This window comes from Limanda limanda, chromosome 13, assembly GCF_963576545.1.
Source record: "Limanda limanda chromosome 13, fLimLim1.1, whole genome shotgun sequence".
In the NCBI taxonomy this organism is placed as follows: Eukaryota; Metazoa; Chordata; class Actinopteri; order Pleuronectiformes; family Pleuronectidae; genus Limanda; species Limanda limanda.
Window position 1 is genome coordinate 3578136 of NC_083648.1, and position 23740 is coordinate 3601875.

Genomic DNA, 23740 nt, shown 5'->3' on the forward strand with positions numbered 1-23740 from the left:
ACAGTTTTGTCGTGTGGAGCTCAGAGCAGAGAGGGAGCTCGGGGAAATCAGGCAAAATAGTGGCTGAGAAAACCAGAATGAGCTAAATGCAGGAAGGCATCCACGGGGCAGGAAGTACCTGGGGATCGTCTGACAGCAGTTGTGAAGTCGATGGATTAATTATGTTGTTCAGCGTTGGATGTTTGACTCACTCCAACCAACCGTGCCCCCCCAACCCCCACCCACCCCCGGAAAGCACCAGCTCGCCTGTCGTTTGGATTCAACCATCAGCTGAAATAACGCCGATATTGACGTGAGGATCCCACCGAGGACGCAGGAAGTCTGTGGCTCCTTCGCTTTTAAACAACAATCTAGTTAGTTGAGTTTGGCCGAGCCGCCCCCCCGAGGTTCAGCTGTGAGGTTCTGGCACCTCGCTGCACTGCACCTATTGATTGGCCTCTGCCAAAGGGCTGGTGGTTAATCCAGCTGTGATTGACTCGATGGAAAGCAGGTTTTAAATCTCAGGTCCCGGTGGATTCCAACCCTCAGCTACTCAAGCAAATCCAGACAGACAAGCCAGACAGTGCAGGGATGTTTGCAGGGGATTCTGAATGCTAATTTAAAGAGAAGAACACATGCACGAGCTGTTTGGAGGTAAGGGTTGTCAATATGAAGGTATCGTGTTGTGTAATGTATTTGTTCGATAGTGACCTGCATCCTGGTCACGGTGTGATCAGAGAACAGTTGAATCAAAGACTGAGTTGAGACCCGGTTGTTAACATCCAACCTCCTGAGTGATCCGATCACGTGTTTATCTGCATTTAGAGCGAGGAGGTACGATCCGATAACAAGAGGTCACAGGAGACGTAGGTCTTTTATATTCACGAAGACTGAGTTGTGTTGTTATACGTTGGATTCAATGTGAAACTGCAGCGACGCACGTTAACACCAGGTGTGAAAAGGGTCAGAGACAAATGGGCTCGATTGTGGAATCGTCCAAGAGGCTTCTCCAGTTCTGACTGCTCTGGGAATCTCAGTCGTTTAAACTCTTGGGGACGTTGTCAAGAACATCGATTTCTGATTGTTCATTAACTGTCGTAACAACACTCATTAGTCGTAGTAGTCACCTGGGGCCGAGTCAGTGGATTTGTTGTTGTCACATGAAGTGTTGTCACGTTTCCTGGGACGGGATGAAAGGTCAGCATTGTAGGTTGAAGGACAAGGGACATTTAGGACATCCTGGGACTTTCCAGAACAACAAATCACATGTTTTGGCTGGAGACGGTTTTAAAATAGGAGCAAAGGAGGCTGTGACTCCACTGATCTTCCACCTACAGTGCTGCCCATTCATCCTGTCCCAGGAGATGATCTGTTCACAATGGGCCTCACATGACTCCAAACAGTCCCAATGACTGTGGTTAACAAGGTTCCTCTGTGTCATTGGTCCTGGTATCCACTGTCCTTAGAGTTGTGACATCAGTGGCCTTGATAATGACCCACAGAGGTTTAGTACCTCTAGTTCTAACCACCTAAGGATGCACCAGGGATATTTCTTCGTTATTTAAACCAGGGCAGTGCCTTTTCTAAACCTGCTTGCTTGGTAAGGGTCGTTTGTTTGGTTGCAGCTTTGTTTCTGAATCTGTAAAATTGATTTACAGTAATTGAGCCACAGCAAGTCACGGCCTACTGCTGCACCTGCAGTTGTGTTTATTCTAAGTGTATTTTATATTGATTTGACCTTATCGCACCAAATTCAACTCTGTACTTAGTTGGGACATGAAAAATAAACAAGTGTGAAGCTGATCCAGAGCTTTCTGGAATTAGTATTAGACAATTCTAATGTCTTTCAGATTTGGAAAGATGAGATTAGCTCTTCCTGTAGTTTCCTTATCTTTGCTGTTTAGGACAGAAATCAAGTTTTCTTCATGTCATCGGTATTTGCAGCTGTTTGATTGGCCAACACACAGTCGGCTGCCAGATGCCATTGGCCTGTGCTGTGGCGTAAAGAGCCAACACAAACTTTACAGGGACAACACTTTGTTTGCCAGAGCAGTTTGTGAACTAAAGCTTGAAACACTCGGTCGGTGTTTAAATCCAGTTTGTGCTTTAAGAGGCAAAACGGTTAAAAAGCTCAGTCCATAAAGCAGCCGGTGTTCTGAACGGTCTTCAAGTAATTTGTCCGAGTGAACTTCCCTGGACCTTGACACTTGCTCAGCATCGTCATGCAAAATGTATTCTTATGTTTCTTTCCCATTTATTTCATAAAATCCAAATCATCATTTCCTGGACTTTGTCTCGTAGCTGCTTCAGACCCGTGTGAATATCGAAGTCCTGCAGTTTCCACCTCGGAGAATGTTGCATGTTTTTCAACTTTATTCCCTGGAACATAGAAGATTCCTGCGTTATCAATCCAGAAAATGATTTTCAGCAGCAGTCTTATCCAGCTGGACCTTCTTCCTTCACGCACTTCCTGCCTTTCTCCCGTGCTCTATCACTCATGTCAGCATTGTCTCTAAAAGGAAGGTTTATTACACACTGGGTACAATGGGCACATAATGGTCCATTGTTCTGGCTCCATGTGGTAGAAAGGTCACTCGCCAAACACCTTTTTTAAACCATAATGTGCCATCCTGCCGTTCCTCTCCTCTTTTATCTGTTCTTTCCTGCGATGCTCTTTTCTTTGTCCGACCTCCGACTCTCCTCCGACCACTTACCCTTCACGCTGAGAGTGTTTTCATCTCTCATCAAGGTTCTTCCTTGCACAAATATTTTGGGACTGAGGGCAATGATTAGGCCAAGTGTGCTTTTCCTTCCTGTCCCATTTCAATCAGCGTGATTGTGTATTTGTGAGGCTTTTATTTGCCATGTGGCCAAATGTCCTGATTCCGTCTGGGAGGAGAACTCTGCTGAAGGTTTTGTCTCGACAGGATTTGAAGGTTCCTCCGAAAAGTTGAGGATGTTTGAAAAGCTTTCCTGGAGGCTGGCAACAGTTAATCACTCAGGATTCACACCAGTTACCTTGAATTATTCTCTGAAGGCTCTTTCTGATTGAAAACGTGTTTCAGCACATGGCGCCCCACTGCCATGGGTTGGGAAATGGTTGCTGCTGGGTTCAGAGCAAAGTGGGCAGAGTTTCCTGTCCATGCATCAAGCTGCAGGACTGTTAGAACACACATGACAATCCTTCTTTAACTTTCCTCCCGAGTTCTCGATATGCACACAAACTTGTCTCATATCATTTGAGGAACTCTGACACACAGAAGTTCAGGTTTCTGTCCGCTGTGCCTCGCTCGTCCCTCTGGAAGCTTTGTTTCTATCAGAAATACGAATGTTGGTCATGGTTTGGCCTTTGAGAAGAATAGAGAGCAGCAGCATCACATTGGATCTGTAAAGCTGTCGTCAGTTTTACTGCAAAATAAATAGTGAACCACTCAACATTATCTGATTCTACCGTTCATTTCAAGTCAGACTGCTGAGCTAATGAGAAACTCAAAATCCCTCAATATCTTTATAGAACATTTGTTTGAGACAGAAGAAAATTCAAGCAAAGTTTGTTTGTTTTTTAAATTTCCTGGTTTTCTATTATCTTAAAAGATTTTAGTCTCATTGTTTTGAATGGTTGTGATCAACTGTGATTGTTGTTTTCTTCTATCTGCCTTTTAATATGAAAATAATGAGCTTAGCACAAAATTTATTTCATTATTTGAATTGATTTCTTTGTAAAATGATCTTTGTACTTCACTCTGTTGTTTGTTCCTTGAGCCAAAGGTGATGGTTTTTCACCCTAATCAAATTTTGCAGACAAAAAATAAATGCAATCAAATCAATATAATGAATCTACGAATCACTGGATTATATAATAATGCTGCATACACTGTATTTGTGCATCGCGTGTCCCTCTGGAAGCTTTGTTTCTATTGGAAATACAAGTGTTGGTCATAGTTTAGACATTGAAAAGAATAGAGAGCAGCGGCGTCACATTGGATCTGAAAGGACGCTGTCGTGAATTCTAACGCAAAATATTTAGTGAACCACCCAAACAACCTTATCTGCTTCTGTTTCAAATTGTATTTATATTACAAACCGACTGCCATGATAATGATAAACTCAAAATCCCTCAATATCTTTATAGAACATTTGTTTGAGAGATTTCAAGCAAATTTCCTGGTTTTCTATTGTATCTTAAAAGATTTTAGTCTCATTGTTTTAAAAGTTGTGCTCAACTGTGATTGGGGTTTTCTTCTATCTGCCTTTAGTATGAAAATTTGATTATTTGAATTAATCTCTTTGTAAAATGATCTTTGTTCTTCACTCTGTTGTTTGAGTTCATTTCCTTGAGCCAAAGGTGATTTTTTTTCACCCTAATGAAAATTTTGCAGACAATCAAATCAATATAATGAATCTACAAATCACTGGATTATATAATAATTCTGCATATACACTGTATTTAGTCATCCTTGCTCTGTTTTCAACACTTCAAATCACCAGATCTTTGAAATCTCTTGTCACCTGACGCACACATGTGTCACAGCTGAATCCTTCCTCTCTCAGAATCCGTCCCCGTTGACTTGTCCGCTGCCTGGTCATGGAAGGGGGGGGGGGCTGCACAGAGAAGGTCACGCTCTGGACTGGTATGTCTGGCCTTATCTTATCAGCCTCTGTGCTTGTGTATACAATCAGTAGCTGCTCCTCCTCCTCCTGCTCCTGCTGCTGCTTCTCTGATGGAAACCCCTGTGTTTCTCCCTGTGGCTCTAAAGATAGATTCCCTGAAGGTCCCAGCTTCCTTCTGCACCATTAGATAATTGCTTAGTCTACAAATAGTGTCGCTGCAGTGTGCAGGTCCACGAGCGTCCACGTGACTCGGGTGGAGTTGTTGGAGTTAGTTTACATTCTTTTGAAAAGACTGTTACACCAAAATACGTTCATTACCAGATGTGTTTAGATGTTTCTAAGTATTTCTCATCCAGTTATTATTCACACCTTGTGCTCCCGTCCCTTTCAGACGTATTGTTTCATTATGCACAGCATGCACATTTTCTGGAGGAAGCATTTTTTTCAGATTTTATTCCCGCTGAGTGTTCTGTGAAGTTGTGCACCCCCCAACCCCAACCCCCCCCTTACCTCCGCACCACTGCAGCCTTCCCATTCGCTTTCCCGCCGCCATTAAAAAAGGGAGCCTGGAGAAAAGAGAGCAGTATGATAATTGCTCGTTGTAAAACTCTGACAATTGGCAAAGCAGTAATTATGGGGCTGTGCTAAAGGTAGTTCCCCCCCCTCCCGCCCCCCCGCTGTAGAAAATGGTGTTGCCAGTTATTCACAAGATAATGGGCCTGAAGAGAAAGAGTGTGTGTGATTCAGCCGTGAGACAGAGAGGTGTCAGAGGTGTGTGTGTGCGTCTGTGTGTGTCTTTGTGTGTGTGTGTGTGTGTGTGTGTGTGTGTGTGTGTGTGTGTGTGTGTGTGTGTGTGTGTGTGTGTGTGTGTCTGTGTGTGTGTGTGTGTGTGTGTAAATCTAGGGCAGCTATACATTACCGGCACTCTGTGAATACAAAGTGCTTCCCTTGTTCGAGGTGTTGTGGGGGCGAGAGTCTATTATGCATTGTTTATGTTATTGTTCATTGGGGGGGGAAAAAAACATAAATAATAGACTCCACAGCTTCTCTCTCTCTCTCTCCTCTGTAATGGAAAGTTGAGAAAACAGAACCAACAATCACTCGCAGATGTTTCTGTCGTACGTCACAGATTTTTTTTGTCTCCTGAGGTTTACATCACGTCTCGTACATTTTCATTTAATAAAGGTGTTTAATAAACAACAATATTCATCCAGAACAGAGTTTTTAGCCAAGTGCAAGAAATAATCTGTGTAAACATCAGTTCAGATTTATATACAATCGTGGAGTTTTCAAAATGAAACGTGGTCTGGAGCTTTAGCAAATTGATCTAATTTAGAGATTAAAAAACTCTAAACCAGTTTGACCAGCAAACATAACGTGTTATGAAACTGAATCTTTTTGGTGATATGCCTCCACATTTATCCTACAATTACTAAAACACTCTATTCATACAGTTCTTAAGCAGAATTAAATATAAGGTTTTATAACTCTCCCTTTTTCATTGAGCTTCAGTTGAGTAGCTCTCCAGCTCTTTGGCTCCAGTGTCTGAGGCTGAACACACTTACATTATATATTAATTATATAACTCAATACAACCCTGTTATTATGATTAAAAAGGACCAAACTCTATAGAAGATAGATAGATAGATAGATAGATAGATAGATAGATAGATAGATAGATAGATAGATAGATAGATAGATAGATAGATAGATAGATAGATAGATAGATAGATAGATAGATAGATAGATAGATAGATAGATAGATAGATAGATAGATAGATAAAGACTTTAGTGTTTATTATACAGTTCTACTTGTACTTGTTGGTGCATGAAGTTAAAAATAACCAACTTCACTGTATAAAGCAGACAAAACAACTAAATATAGATTTAAAATAATAATAATATTCGGAGCAGTTCTAATTGTGTCCTCGCTCTGTTGGTCCTCGGGTGCTAATGACCACGGGACTGTCATCCAAGATTAAATGTTCTGTAAATATTACATTTTCTGGCCAATTTAATTTTGGTTTCCAAGAAAAAGCCTCTACAATATGCTTATGAACACAATAGAGCCCTTGATACATAAATGCAGCTCTAACCCAGATCCTAGTCCCAAGCTGCACACAACCGTCTTCACTGTGACAGGATAAAAGATTCTCAGGCAGAACATTTAGATTTATCCCGTCCTTCCTCTCCAGGATCCAGGCGAAGACGCGGGAGCTGAGGGAACGCCAGGCCCGGGAACGGGACTACGCCGAGATCCTGGACGTGAGCCGCACGTCGGAGGAGGAGCACACGTACGCCGGCATCAACCCGCTGAACAGCTCGGTGGACTCGGGCCACAGCCGACCGCACAGCCCCCGGGACGACTACCAGCACATCCACCAGCACCAGCACCAGCACTCGGATTCCCTCTACACCCAAGTCAGCAAGGCCCGAACCGACCGGCCTCCTTCTGCAGACAGGTAGGATTCATTCCTCTTAGATTTTATCTCTCGCTATCGAAGGTTTCCCTCTTCAGTTTGACGATTTCTCCAATGAATTCCAGTGAAGTCTCCTCCCATCAATCTTATTTATGTGTCATATACGTTCAGACGAGGTGAGGAAGCTGCTCAGCAACCATTTCCCTTCCGATTCAAAAGCAGTCCTGGTATTTCCCTGAAAGCTCTTTTTACCGGTGGTCTGGTTTCTTCTTCTGCTTTCCCCGGCTCTCGCACCTACAGGAGAAAATAATCACAGCAACAGAAGGCAGGTGGTAAATGTCAGCTCGCCGACTGCCAGACACAATGCGGCGTTCTCGGGGGGGAAGGGGGGGTGTGGGATGACTCTGGGGAGGCGGTGAGTGAATGGAAACCTTTGAATATCCGTCTCTCTTTCTGTCTACCTTGACCTTTCTACCTGTCATTCTCTCCCTTGTTGATTCCACCTTTTCGCTGAACTCCCGTGAAGTGTTCCAGGAAGTTGAAGACACTATACAAAATAAATAATGTCCTAATAAATATGGTAATGTTATGGATAGAGGCTGGATTGACCCCTTTCACTAGATCTGCATTCATAATTAAAGGATCCTTTGCTGGCTCATGTACCAACAAGTTTGGTGTAAAACGATTATTTTTGCTGATAAAGGAACAAACGTAAGATTCAAAATATAGATCTGATATTTCTCTAATCTGTGACGTGAACTTGTGCTTGTTGCAGAGCGCATGTGGACTCGTGTGTGTGAACAGTACTTTATGCCATAACATAAATCAGCCGTGATGTGATGTCACAGTCTTATATCAGCGTCTGTTTGGTCTCGTTGTTCCTCCTGCCGTGTTGGGATCGTCACAAGATGGAGATTCAGACTCCGACTGAAGAGGTCAAAGCTAGAGCAGAGAGATTTGTACGTTTAAGAATATTTTAACATAAGCAACAACAACAATAATCAATAATAGTGTTCAGTCCGAGCTGCCGCCGGCTAGGGACGGGAATCGGCAGGGACCTCCCGATACGATACTATCACGATACTTAGGTGGCGATACGATATGTATTGCGATTCTGTCAGTATTGCGATTCGATATTACGATTTCCTGGGATTTCTTTTGGTTATTTTTTTTTTTTAAATACTGGACCATGGAAAAATGTTGAATTATACCTTCAAATACAACACAGTCAAATTCACTTAGAGCTTTACAAGTTTTATTTCAAATATTAACATTAACTTAACGACTGCCGGGCAGCCAATAGAGAGAATAAATAAAAATGTTCCCTATTATTGTATAGCCCCTGTCAACTGCACACAAACTGACAGATTAAGAAATGTATGCCACTTAGGCTTCTTTTAAACAATAAATAAAAGGTTAATTAAATAGAATGAATAAAAGTTTACTTAAAATATAAACTTTGAAAGTAGGCTATTGATGTTTGCATGTAGGCGATACAAAGCTAGTGCTTGGGTATGTTTAGATTCTTGTGCAAAAACAAGAGCTGGTCAACATGCTCTGGGGTGATGTTGCCCCCCCCATATATCCCCCCGTATAAACCAATAAATATGTTTAAAAAAAAAAAAAAAAAATTTAATTTTTAAAAAATCGATTTAGGAGGCAGCATATCGATTTAAAATCGTCATTCACAAGAATCGCGATTTGTAACTGAATCGATTTTTTCCCCCATCCCTACCGCCGGCTCAGACCTACGATTAAGAGCTGTCGTCATTTTTTAAAAACATTCAGATCCCTTTTCTCTGAGTTCATATTTCTCAAGACAAGCAACGTGTAAAGCAAAGTCCCTTGTATCCCTTCTCTTGGTTTCCACGCAGCCCCAGACGGCCCCGGCAGCCTGTGTGGACTTCACCACTGATGTAGATCATATTGATTCATAATTCATTGAGCTGCTGTTGTCACGGCGTCATTTTCTTTCGGTTCTTAAATCCCTGATGTGGCTTCTCTGTTGAGGAATGCAGATGCAGAGCAGAAGATAATACAGCAGCATCGCAGATATGGAGTCGTATTTAATTAGGTGAGGGAGAATGCTCATGATTTAGAATCTAATCATCGCCTTATTACAGATTACAGCTTTTTCCTTCAACCACCACATAAGCAATTTAATGTTTTTCTCCCCCGGCCTCCTGTGAGATTGTTTTGTGTTCCTCTTTGGAGTGAACAGGATTTGCAAGAAAGCTTTTTCCCATAGAGTCCACAACAACAACAACAACACCCAGCTAATGGATTAGTGATGAAATGATTCAATAGACAGTTTTGTTAAGTTTTTTAATCCTGCAAGTTTACTAGGGACGGGAATCGGCAGGGACCTCCCGATACGATACTATCACGATACTTAGGTGGCGATACGATAAGTATTGCGATTCTGTAAGTATTGCGATTCGATATTACGATTTCCTGGGATTTCTTTTGGTTATTTTTTTTTTTAAATACTGGACCATGGAAAAATGTTAAATCATTCCTTCAATTACAACACAGTAAAATTCACTTAGAGCTTTACCAGTTTTATTTCAAATATTCAAATTAACTTAACGACTGCCGGGCAGCCAATAGAGAAAATAAATAAAAATGTTCCCTATTATTGTATAGCCCCTGTCAACTGCACACAAACTGACAGATTAAGAAATTTATGCCACCAAGGCTTCTTTTAAACAATAAATAAAAGGTAAATTTAATAGAATGAATACAATTTTACTTAGAATATAAACTTTGAAATAAACAAAAAGTTTTTTTTGCTTTTGTTGTTTGCATGTAGGCGATACAAAGCTAGTGCTTGGGTGTGTTTAGATTCTTGTGCAAAAACAAGAGCTGGTCAACATGCTCTGGGGTGATGTTGCTCCTCCCATATATCACCCCGGTATAAACCAATAAAAATGTTTTTTTAAAAATCGATTTGGGAGGCAGCATGGCGATTTAAAATCGTCATTCACAAGAATCGCGATTTGTAACTGAATTGATTTTTTCCCCCATCCCTAAAGTTTACAGTAACAGTAAATGTCCAGATTGTAAAAGCCTTGGCACCTATGGCTCTATGTGTGATTTCAGGATGTTGTGATTACAGTTGTGTAGGAGCCAGAGACACAAACTCCTCACAGATTGTGTGTCGCTCCCCTGATCCCTCCATCGTAAGAAAAATATACCTCCTGAGAGAAGCAGGAAGTGCGTTTCCTGCGTCCTGCCTGCCCCCCCACTGAACAGGAAGTGAATTAGACCCCACCATGCCAGGCACAAGAGGGAGGGGACCTCTCCCGGCGTCGGGGGTGTTTGTTATTACAGGTACTCGGATGGCAGCATGAAGTGATACCAGAGCTTAAGGACTGTGGAGATTTGATCAAAGCAATAACACGTCCATAGAATCTGAGAGTGAAGGAAAATGTTATTTCTTTTTCCAACACTAACACTTTGCTTTTAGAAAACGTCGACAGTTCCGTGAGAGTCGGCTTAGGTTTTCAAGGCAAATGGAAATTAGCTGAGATGCTTTGCACTGAATAATTGTTCTGCAATTATCGTCCCAGATTAAGTAAACATTAAGAGAATCAAACGTCTGCCAAGGCCAAACAAGACTACTTTGTGATTGTGGACTCAAAACTTTAGAAGTAATATTCGGGTTCAGTTTGGGTCGGTCATTCTGGTGGGACTTATTTTTATTTTTAGACTCTGTCTGTAATTGGGAGAAAAATGCTGTGAAGGACAGGATATCAGGGATTTTACATTTTGCACCAAACATAACTCATTGAGTTAAATACCAGGAAGTTGAAGACACTATACAGATAAATAATGTCCTTATAAATATGGTAATGTTAAGGATAGAGGCTGGATTGACCTCTGTCACTAGATCTGCATTCATAATTAAAGGATCCTTCGCTGGCTCATGCACCGACACCACCAACAAGTTTGGTGTGAAACGATTATTTTTGCTGATAAAGGAACAAACATAAGTTTCCAAATATAGATCTGATATTTCATTGGGCTGGATTTGCCTTTTTCACTGTTCGGTTCAGGTTCGTTGTTAAAGTGAATCTGTGGCGTGAACTCGTGCTTGTTGCAGAGTGCATGTGGACTCGTGTGTGTGAACAGTATTTTATGCCAATTTCATAACTCAAATCAACCGTGATGTGATGTCACGGTTTTATATCAGCGTCTGTTTGGTCTCGTTGTTCATTCTGCCATGTTGGGATCGTCACAAGATTGAGATTCAGACTCCGACTGAAGAGGTCAAAGCTAGAGCAGAGAGATTTGTACGTTTTAGAAGATTTTAACAAACACAACAACAATAATAATCATTATTTACACACAATAATAAAGCTTGGTCATACTGTAATATGTATAAAAGAGCATGAAAAGATGCAGATGGGGATATATCAGCCTATGTATATATAAAAGAAAATAGCTAAGACATAGTTATCAAACCATTTTGCCATACATTTTATTATGAATAACTATAAACATAATATTACATTGTCTATTCTTTGAATCAGCAAACTGATATTGACATGTCTACAAATAAATAAGTCTCTTTAAAAAGAATAAAACTGTCAGTGGACTTTGAATTCATCAATGTACGATTGATTTCCGACCTCAATTCATTTACAGCTAATGATTCTAAAGCAGTTAAATAATCTACTGAGACTCGTTTTAAACTGTGAATTATTCTAATTTTAAACTACAGTAATAAATGAACCTAACAACTAATCTACCACAATCCTGTCAGAATCAGAATAATACATAAGCCACCATAAACCACTGCTCGTGATAATAATCAATCAAGTCATCCGGTCTCGTTCTGGCCAATAACACAATAACATCTGAACCCTGTCGCTTCTTACACAACCAACCACAATCTTCTCCAGCGTCCAAATGAGGAAACCAGAATCCCACCACCCAGGTGGTCTCAGGTTCCTTCTCAGCACCGCGGCGTTCAAGGGGAAACAAGAGAAAATCGACAAGATGCAGCTGCATAAATATCCAGAGGAGTTTGTGTTTTAATTTGCCTCCTTTTTCCCCGTCAAGCATCAGAAATTTCAATTTTAACTGCAGAGTTTTTAAAAACTAAAACAATTTGGAAGGAGCTTCGGACGCCGTCGGGAACCGTTCGACGTTTCCTTCGCTTTAAGGAGCAGCGGCGACGGCGAATGTTCTCGACTCGCCTGAAACAACACGAGCTCCTTCTCCTCGAGTCCGTGACATTTCAGAATCAGAATCAGATTCAGAAGGTATTTATTACCTTCAGGATCAGACTTCATCTCCTCTTCATGTTCACAGCCTCATTCTCTAACAAGACGGTCAACTGGAAGTCCAGCTTGTTCTTGTTGTAGTTGTGTTACTGTGCAGTTTATTGCGTAGGTGGTGCAAAGGATTATGAGGCTGCAAGCTTTTTAAAGTGGTTCTGTTTTGGCTCTCAACCAAATTGCATAACCTTGCTGCAGGGACCCTGGTGGTCTGTGTTTCCCCCCCCGCCAAGCAAAACAGTGTCCAAAGCTCAGTGTGTCATCCCCTCCAGTGTTTTCCCAACATTACAGCTAAAATAATATCTCTCACTGAAGGACCCACAATGTGTAATTGTCACGTGGTATATGTGTTGTTGTGTTATTTTTCATAAAAACCCTAAAAAGTTGTCGGAAACATGCAAATAATTTGTTAGAAATCCTCAGTTTCTTTGGTGTTTACTTCAAATTAATTAAAGTTCAATTCAAACCCACCAGCAGCCCTCAGTGTGTAGTTGAATACCTTTAATTGCCCTGAACACTTTGCTGTATCACACTCCGCCCCCCCCGCTGTGCTGTGCAAGTGTGCACAGAGCCAAGTGAATTAGCCACCATTGTTTTTATTCCCCCCCCCCCCCCGACTACCAGGCCGCCGTGGATGCTGGGAAAGCTCTGAGGGATTCAACGTGATTTGATTCTCGGCGTTTTCACCGAGGAGGCGAAGCAGCTCTTATTGAATCGGCTCCATTACATTTCATCTCCACCGGGGGAATACTGGGCCTCGGGGGGGCGGAGCGGTCGTGTTGTATCACAAACACACAAAGAAAGGGCGACGCAGGGAAACAGACACACAGCAGTCGCCTCACAGGCCGATAAGGTTGTGTGTGTGTGTGTGGGTTTACACTTGACTTCACATTACGCTGTGTGCTCCTGTTATGTCAAAGTGTGTGTCTGTGCTGGTCTTTGTGTCGTGCTCTGCTATGTTAATGCTTTTGTTGGTTTTGTTTGCGTGCAAATGTGTAGGCGAGCGACAAGTCAAAGGTGTTTGTGTGTGTGTGAGAGAGAGAAAACCACAAATTCAGAATGATGGCAGGTATATCGGAACACACTAAATACACACAAACCAGGGCTGGATTAACCTGTGAGATCCTGGTGATGAATTCATGAACCTACATTGATGTTGGGATAAATATTGTTTAATACTTTATATCAATTACACTTTGAATAAAGATGGACGAATAAGATCTAACTAAAAGGACTAAAGAGTATTTTGACGTCTACTTTAGTTTGGTCCACGATCCATCTGCTAACATGGAGGAGGCGGGGTTTATGAACTATACTGTAGCCAGCCACCAGAGGGCGATCCAGATGTTTTGGCTTCAGTTATTGGGAGCTGTCATGGCCGTCCATCTTAATATATAAAGGCTCTAAAACTTTAATTATTTGGTGAGACAGTGTCAGATGTTGGTTTTTATCATTTCAGTTTAGTAATTTTTTGTTTTTGCTTTAGTAGGAAAAGTTACCAAGTTAAAACTTACTAGTATAAACGAGTTATGTTAGTAGTAGTAGTAGTAGTAGTCGTAGTAGTAGTAGTAGTAGTAGTAGTAGTAGTGGTAGTATTAGTATGCAACAGCTGGTGATGCATTCATGTACACATGAATAAAGGGTTTATGACCTATACTGCAGCCGGCCACCAGGGGGCCATCCAGATGTTTTGGTTGTCCATCTTAATATATAAAGGCTCTAAAACTTTAATTATTTGGTGAGACCGTGTCAGATGTTGGTTTTTATCATTTCAGTTTAGTAATTTTTTGTTTTTGCTTTAGTAGGAAAAGTTACCAAGTTAAAACTTACTAGTATAAACAAGTTATGTTAGTAGTAGTAGTAGTAGTAGTATGCAACAGCTGGTGATGCATTCATGTACACATGAATATAGGGTTTATGACCTATACTGCAGCCGGCCACCAGGGGGCCATCCAGATGTTTTGGCTGCAGTTATCGGGAGCTGTCATGGTCGTCCATCCTAATATACAGACGCTACAACTTTGACCATTTCAGATGTTGGGTTTGAAACTGGATTTTAATCATTGCCGTTTATAATTTATTGTTTTGCTTTAGTAGAAACAAGTTACCAAGTAAGAACTTACCAGTATAAACCAGTAGTATTATGTCGTAGTATGGATAAGTAGTAGTAGAATGCGACAGCACATGAATAAGCTGCTGAATTCCTCTTTATTCAACAGTAAATTCAATCACCCTGTTCTTTCATTCAGTGTAAACATGCAGCTTATCCAACATCTGTCTGTTCATGGTCTCCTGAGGCTCTCCACTGGGGTCCCACACATTCAAAACACACAAAACTTACTAGAAACAAGGAGGAGCTCCGTAAAACGTTTTTAAATATTATTTACAAATTCTAGCCAAGACAGTAGGTGCCAGTATGTTTCTCTGAATGATGGGATCAGCAGAATAAAAGCCTCCCTGGCTCATTATCCCTCTGTAATCCACTTAGTAGCCGACATCATCCGTGTTGTTTATTCCACTCTCCTTCCCATGTTGATGTAATCCCACACATCTGACCTTTAAGCCTTTTCTCAATCTGTTTATCTCGTCTGTTTTCACATTAACGTGCATCTGCCTCGTTTGATGGTTCAACACATTATCACATCGGGTTTATTCTTCTGCTCTGGTTTGTTTACACTTTTCAAATCGAATTTGATTTTCGAGGAACTGAAAGTATATCCTTGTAAAATAATGTGAAAACTTTTTAAAGACGTGGAGTTGGAAGAACTTCTTTCTCTCCTTCCAAAACCGTCAAGGACCTGAGAAAAAAGGGACTCGGTCACGTCTCTCCACGCCGCAGCTGCTCTGCTCTCTAGCTCGTTATGTGCGAACAGACCCGTGGACGAGATGTTGGCGTCGGCTGCTGTGCAGAGTGTGAGTCCGTGTTCAGAACAACTCGTCCTCCTGCAGCTCGGGGAACGTCTCTCCGCTCGAGAGTCGTCAGGAAAACTGTCTGCTGACGAGAGCAGGGACAGAATGTTGATCAGCCGCCTCCGCGATGATCCTCCGGTGGAAGAAGAAAACACAACACGGACGAACCAGAACTTTGTCACCTGAGAAAAATCTGGTGTCATCAGCAGGAGGTAGAAACACAGAGAAATGCTCCTCAGGTAGCGGAGATCGACATCGCAACTTCTTGTTTACCTTTAAAAGACGTCCAGGTTTCCCAGTGGAGATAAATAATTAATGTCGGATAATTATTTTAAGTCCAACGGTGAATCGGGCTCAGCTGACGTTTCACCAGATTTTTAGATGATTTATATGATCAAATAACGAAAGAATTTTAGAACCTAGAGCACTTCAATGAACAGACTGATGAGAATAATAAGACTTTACTTAAAGGAAATAATCATCTTTAGAAAGAATTAATTTTACTTGACTTGTCTTGTTAGTCTGGTCCATGTCCCATCTGCCAACATGGAGGGAGGCAGGGTTTATAACCTATACTACGGCCAGCCATCAGGGGGCGCTCCAGATGTTTTGTCTTCAGTTATAAGGAGCTGTCATGCCGTCCATCTTTATATACAGACTTTGTCACATTTACACGTTACCGGAGGCAACAACTTTCACTATTTGGTGAAACTGTGTCAGATGATTGAAATTTTCCCACATGCAGTTTTCAATCTTTCGGTTCTTCAGTTAAAATCTATTAAATCGGAAAAGACTTCTGCCAGAGATCCGCTTAAAATAATTTACATGCCGACACCTTCCTGTCATGAGCATGTAACATTCAAATGATTAGTGTCGAGCGTGAGTTCCATTTAAGTTTGGAGGTTGTCAGCAAACATCTGCTTCTATAGGTTGGAGTCAGCTGTGTTTTACATGAGGAGAGAGAGAGAGAGAGAGAGAGACCTCTTCAACTACTAAAACCTGGATCCAGCCCAAGAGCTACATGGGGGGGGCGAGGGATGCTCGTCCCCGGGGGATTCTTTATGGATGTGGGAGGGGACGGCTCAGTGGGTTTTAGGGGTCGAGTGGATGTTCTCGGCGGGAGAAGACTTTATTTCCTCCAGGATAAACTCACATGTCCGTTTTGGAAAATCAGCATCAGTCCTCCTTTTTGGCTCCGTTAGTTTTTTCACTGTCAACCGAGGATTTAATTTACTGTTACTGGACCACGGCAAACCTTCTGTTGGCTTTAAAGGTTCAGTGTGTAATGTTTAGGATCTGTTGACAGAGCATGTATATATATACTAAATAATCCTAGTGATCTAACTTGTACAAATTGTTGTTTTCTTTACCCTAGAATGAGTCCTTTATATTGAAATACTTTATATTTACATCTGGAGCTTGTCCTATCTACGGAGGCAGCCATGTTTTTTACAGTAGCCCAGACTGGACAAACTAAACCTTTTGAGTTTTGATGACAACTGAAGGTTTCCACAGGTTCTCAGGTTTGGAAGGAGACAACATGCAAACTTCACCACTAGATTTCACTTAATTCTTAACACTGCACCTTTAAATAAAGCAGCCAAGGACACAAAAGTCAAAGTTGACGGGTTTTTTCCCCAAATCCTTAAGGGCTTGTTCATTTACATCATTAAATAGAAGTTGTTGTTTTAAATAGCTGTGAAAACAAGGTGGTCTCGGCCCTGGTGCAGCTCATGGAGAAGCTGTAAATCAAGTGAAACTGTAATATGCAGCAACGTGCAGGTGCAGGAGGTGACAAATATTAGTTTGACTGTTTCCTGGCGAAGAAAACGAGAGTCTGTAAAACAGTTGGAGCTTGTTTCCAGTCCCAAAAAGCAGATTTAAAAAAGATTTGTTAATTTAATTTCACAGATCTAAATCCATCTTTCTAAATAAACAAATAAATTGGTAGTGTTAGGTGAATAAAGTCATCGTGTTACTGGTAAAAAGTCAAAATATTACAAGACACGAAAAAAGATAAAGTTGCATTATTCCAAGAAAAATGTAATATGGCTAAAATAAAGTCAAAATATTACGAGAATGAAATTGTAAGATTATGAAATAAGTAGTAAAATTAGAAGAATACAGTCCTAATATTACGAGGAAAAAGTTGTAATATTACAAGATGAGAGTTAAGTCGTAACATATCAAGAATAAAGTCCTCATTAAAGTTTGTGTCATTTGAGAGGAGAAGATCAAATCAGCCTTAAAATACACCTTCATTTTAGTGATATTATGACTTTATTCAGGAAAATTCAGATATTTTTACAGTTCTTAGAAAAAAGAAAAGATTCTCCAAATGTTTATGATAGGTGTTGACTCAAAGTCTTGAAAACAGTAAAGACAAACAATAGATGCTTATATTCACTCATTTTTTACGGCCTTTTCTTCCTCTGCTTTCCGAGCTCCAGAGTCTGAAGCTTGTTATTGACGTCTCCACATTGTTCACATGATTTAGTTCTCGTCTTTCTGCAGAAAACGCAGAATAGAGCTGGAGACGTGAAGTCCAGCTCAGCATCACGTTACATGATATCATATTTTATCTTTTTGTAACACCGTCAGCAGTAAAATCAACTGTTGATTTATTCAAGGATCATTTTTAACTGCAGTTTTCTCCTAATTCATCATCTAACTGCACATTTTTCATATTCATCATCCACACGAGGAAAATATCAACTGAATCGTCCCCTGAGTGCATCACTGACGTCTTGATATTAATGACGAGGATTAACTCTGATATTTTTCTAATGTGTTATTCAAGCCGGAGACTCCAAACATTTAAATATGGGACGACCTGCTGTGATCGCACTAAACGCCGCCTCCCTCCGAGTCGTAATCAGAAGCCGACTTAAGTGTTTGATCCGAGCTAAACGAACATGTACAGTAATCCGACATTATACAGTTGTCGATATAATTACTGCAGTGATGCTCTGCGTTCATGAGGTCACAAACAAAAGGACAAATATCCTCAGTTATTGTTCCTCTCGTCTCATCTTCTTTGTTCTGCCCATCTCTCCGTCTTCAATGTTTATTATTTGATCTCGTTAAACTTTTAATTGCTGCTTGGTGTTTGGAGAGCTCGGTCATTAAACTGCACGCGGCCGTGTTTATAGCAGAGGTGCTTTTTAATTAAAGCGTAACCTTTAATGAATTCAGTGGGACTTCAGTGAGAGGCTCCCACAACACATTACACCCGTAAGAAATTGTTTTATTAATATAGAGAAGTGTGCAGTCGCAGGAGAATCCAGAATCTCAATATGAGGATCTGCAGAGAAACACTTCCTCTGTGGGATCAACAACAACCACAGCAAAATCTATAACATGCATTATAATGGTTCTTACCGCCCACCAAAACCAGAACGTCTACACAACCAGTAATGTGTCTCATATAGACGATTTATTTTTCTTTCTTTTTGGAGACGTAACTTTAAATCTGAACGCGTCTCAATTCGTTTACAAGGCTGCAGACGCACGGGATTCTGGGAGATATTAGAGTGAATAAGAGAGAGTGATTAGTGTGGATTAGCAGAGAAGAAAGGCTCATCTGTTGTTGTCGTATGTTGGAGTTTAAAGATTCTATACTTAATGTGTTTGTGTTTCTGTGTGTGTGCGATCGCCATCATCACCATCCAGTAGCGACCATGTCTGATAACGTGATGATGTCATTCTCTCTCGGAGCCAGACTGACCAGTTTCAGCTCTACTGGCCACGCACGGGAAAAATAAAACTGAATTTCTCTAAAGCTGCTTTCAGATCAGCCACAGTGCGACTAAAAGATGACATACATCTCAGAATATTAAAGAGGAGCCTGATGAAAGAGTAAAGATGTTAAAGTTCGGTGACCCTAATGTGATCGAGGTTTGACTCGTGGTTCTGCACTTTCCTCTCCGAGCGTCACCAGACGTTTAAACCCTGAAGTCGGCCATTAACGTCTCTGTAGATTCCACTTCATCTGTTTAATATTCATCCCATCTAAGAATTTGTTAACATCTCTAATAGCACCTTTAAAAGAGCTGGAGTGACTCTGACAGGAAGCTGCACATTAGTCCTGGTCACATGACGCGTTCTGCTTTGTCTCCTGGGGGGGGGGGACTCTTGTTGGGTTTAAGCGTGCTAACGCTAAGAGCTCTGACCCTAAAAGGCTGTTGACCCACATTCAGTGTCATGGACGGCACTTTACATCACTCAGCTGTCCGCCTGGGGTCCCCTGTGTGTGTGTGTGTGTGTGTGTGCGTGTGTGTGTGTGCGTGTGTGTGTGTTTGACATGTATGTATTATGTATGCAGTGTGTTGTGCAGTCCTTTTTACACGCAACTAACATGTAGTTTTGTGGCATTTCTGCACAGAATGTTGTTTTTGGCTTTGCACTTTTTGACATCAGATAAATCATTTAAGTCACTTTATTGAGTTAAAAGCCAAATTCTCTTAGGTTTCAGTTTTTTTCTGCCGTTCGTCATTTAAAATTTATATATTTTGGTTTCGGACAATTTTTCTGAGATGGTTATTTTTTTGCTCTTGTTGATTAAACTTGGATCAAATCTGTTTTTCAGATATAGTTTAATTGAAATAACTATGACATTTTTTCGTAGTAAAAAGCAATTTATAGAATACGATGTACTAGTAGATACTATAATGTTTTTTAATAATGAATTATGATTAATAAAATATAATTTAATTGTAGATAAGCCAAACATACAAATTTCCGGAATGGAATTAAACCAAGGATGTTGTGTATTTTTTTAATTAGCAAAAAACAAATTAAAAAAAATCACACCCTAATAAAGAGTATTTGATTCGTCAAAATAATAAACGAGGAAATAATCGATAAGAGAAACGATGATGAGTGGAAACTATGTGATGTATAGTTTTAATAATCAATCATGTGTCCAACACTGCAGATTTATTCCCCCCCCACTGTGCATTCATTCATTCATTCTAAACTGGGCCAAGCTGAGAAACATCAGAGAAGCAGAGGAAACTGAGGATTACATGAGATCTAATGAGCTTTTTGATTGAAGACTATAACACAACTCTGCACAATGAGATCACACGCACACACACACACACACACACAGACACACACGGACACACACACACGGACACACGGACGAGTTAGAGTCCAGGATGCACAGAGTCGGGTCACTCGTCTCTCCTGATCTCGCCTGTGCAGGTGAAACGTGGTTTCTCCTGGAATCTCCCTCTTTCACTCAGGTTACCATGGCAGCCTGTTGACCCACACACCCTGCTGGTTTTTATATTAGCTCAACCTGTTCCCTGTTAAATCTGCTTCCTCCACCTCCAATCCCATCAATTGCTTCTTGTCACTCAGTCGTTCGGGGGGTGAACTCGTCTCAGAAGCCGCCCGGTGGCAGGTCTACGGCCGGGGGTCGACTTCCAAGTAGCTGGGGATTGATTTCTTATTTTGCTTTTTCATAAAAACCTCCTGCAGTGAAATGTCAGCAGCACGACGGCGTGAAGGAGGAGTTTACCGGGGGTGGGTGGGGGGGGGTTACATCGTGTTGCAACATAACAAATATTCACGCTCCGGTTCCTCCTCGTCCCTCCTCGCTCTCCCTCTTCTTCATCACGTATTCTGCCACTTATTCCCCAACAACTTATGACATCCAGTATTAATGCATCCACGCTCTTCATGTTCCCGCTCTCAACGTCGCCTTCGAACACTTTCTCTCCCTCGCTGTTCAACACTCGGAGCCACGGGGGGGGGGGGGGGGGGGTGTGAGGAGGTAAAGAGGAGAAGAAGACGCCACAAACTTCTTGATCGCTGAAGTTCTGTCGGGTGGATCCCGGGCTCCGAGGTGCCGTCGTTTCCCCGGCGGACGCACACAACACTATGAAACGCTTCTCAGCTCGACAATTATTAGATCAGAGTCTGGAGGAAAGACACACAAACACTCACACAAGAAACAACCACAACACAGAAGCAGAAACTTTCACAAGAAAAAGAGAGATTTGGGATTGTCTTCCTTTTGGAGAAGAGCGAGCAGCGCCGGGTTTTGATTTGCTGTGATTCTGCTCGTGTCTCATTACCAGAGAAAACACACACTCGTCTCTTCCATCGCCTCCGCGTCCTTCTACACAACAACCCGACACACTCAACAACACGTGTCCTTACACAACATGAAACCGACATCAGTGCCCTCATCTGTAAATAGCCTGTGACATGTATTGTTGTGTTGAAAGTGTGCGTTCGGGCCCGGGCTCTATCAACGGCCTCTGGATCTCCTCTTCTGTTCGGGGTCTTTGAAGTGTTGTGAGAACCGGCGCCTCGTCCAGGCGCTGGTTAATCACCGGTGATGGCAAAGCGCCGTTTGAAGAGACGCCGCTTTCATGGCAGCGACGGCGTGCAGCTGCAGCTCGTGAGTGTGAGGCTGTGATGAAGCAGCAGCAGCGACTGTGTGGTTTTTATTTACTGTGCGTGTCCTCCTCTCCCTTGAGGTATTAAACTCCAGTGATCAGGATCCTCTGTTGTGTGATGGAGGTTTGCAGCCATTAGCCCCCCCCATAACGCCGCTCTTACAAAGGATCCCGTCCCATTCTCTCTCTCTCTCTTTTCTCCCCCGATGCTCCGATGTGTCGCCCGCCCAAAGGCCTTCTCCTCTCATGTGATGCTCGGTCCTTCCCTGGGAATCACCCGCCATGTGAACTGGTGCACTGTTGTGGTTTGGCCTCGGGGGAAGAAGCTTTTTTTTATGCTTTGATGAGCGCCGGCCCAGAAATACTTATGAATGTGCGGCGTGCGGCCTCAGTCGTCACGTCGCTCTTAGCAAACTGTGTGTGGACGTGTTGTGTTGTGTGAACACATCTTGTAGGACTGGGTGAAGTCGGGTCTGATGGACGACCTCCGTCTCGGCTTGTCATGGAAGTTCTATTCTATTGTCAGTATCAGATATTTTATGATTTTAGCATCTGATAAATACAGCAAGAATAGAAAGAAAAACACTGTCTGTGTATTATGATCTAAATTTACACATGAGTAGATGTTTTGTCTGGTTTCAATAACAATACAGATGTGTTTCTGAAATATCAACTTGTCCAGCAGATTTTCAGACAGTGTTTATTTATAACAGTAATAGTTCTGATTGAATCAGATTATTATAGAGGGTTATAGATTCATAGCAGGTGATTGGCTTTACAGTATTTAAATTTTGTTTTTAAATTTTGTTTTTACCTCCACCAAGGATGATATATTCATTGTTTTATTGTTTGTTGCACAATCGCTAAATTCCAACAGTAAGAAGCGAATATTTTCCATCTTAACTTTACCATTAATGGTTTCGATCACTTAAAACTCAATATTGCAATAATTATTTCACATGGCAAACATATCTGTGCTCAGTATTTCCAAACTTTGGTATATTTATATATATGTGTGTTTTCTATCCTGGGCTGTAATGATCTTCTCAGTCAAGTTGCTGATTCGACATCTGCAGCTTCATGAGTTGTGTGTGAGAGTGAGAGCTTCAGGAAACTCCGGCCTCCCGGGCTTGTCTTGCGCTGAGGCTTCAGGTTTCCCACAGACAGGGAGGAGGAGAGAGGGAGGAGGAGAGAGGGAGGGAGGAGGAGAGAGGGAGGAGGAGGAGAGAGGGAGTCCCTCTGAACCTGTCAGCTGAGCTCAGCCTGCATCGTAGAGACTGGTTCTTATTTAGTGTGGGAGGGGGGGTAGAGGGGGAGAGGAGGGAGTGGGGGGGGGGGTTTCAGAAGGTCAAGAGAGGAATGGACGGAAAGTGAGGGAGGAGAAGGAAGAAGCTGTGGTTTGACGAATGGAAGGGAGGAGAGAACAAAAACACCACATCCATACCAGTACAATATTTCCTTTACATATTACAATCAGGAAAATAAGAATGCATGCTTTTGTTACACTACATTTTTTATTTTAAAATGTCTCCTTATTGTCTTAATCTAGATAAGATAAAATAAGATAAGATACATTTATTAATCCCACTATCCCAATATCTCGCTTTATTGTCTAAACCCAGATAAGGATGACAATAAAAGCTTGTTTATGCTCAATATGGAAACCAGTACAATATTTCCTTTAGATTAGATTCAACTTTATTGTCATTGCACAGAACAATCCACAGTACCACAGTATAATGTGCATATTAAAGTGAAAATGTAAATAAATAAGATCTGTACAGTAAGAAATATATATGGAATATTTCAGTATTAACAGGAATTGTAAGATATAAGGACGATGAATACACTATGAGTAGGATACAAATATAAATATGAATACACTATAGGCGGGATTATACAGTAGTAAAAAAAAAGTAACAGTCAGTACAAATGTTCAAATATCGCAATCAGGAAAATAAGGATGCATGCTTTTGTTTCACTACGTTTTTAATATTAAAATGTTGACTCCTTATTGTCTTAATCTAGATAGACATGAGGATAAAGGCTCATTTATGCTCAATATGGAAACCAGCGCTCCACGTGTTCAACCAGTCACATGATCCCATCACGTCATCCGACT

General features: G+C 41.4%; 1 protein-coding gene across 1 annotated transcript in view; it reads left to right on the forward strand.

Moving 5' to 3' along the window:
• Nucleotides 1-23740, forward strand: part of LOC133018470 (partitioning defective 3 homolog) — a 237599-nt gene that overhangs the window by 172497 nt on the left and 41362 nt on the right. The window contains exon 23 of the mRNA XM_061084838.1: nt 6786-7052. Within this exon, the coding sequence (XP_060940821.1) occupies nt 6786-7052 (267 nt within the window). The remainder of the gene's footprint in view (nt 1-6785; nt 7053-23740) is intronic.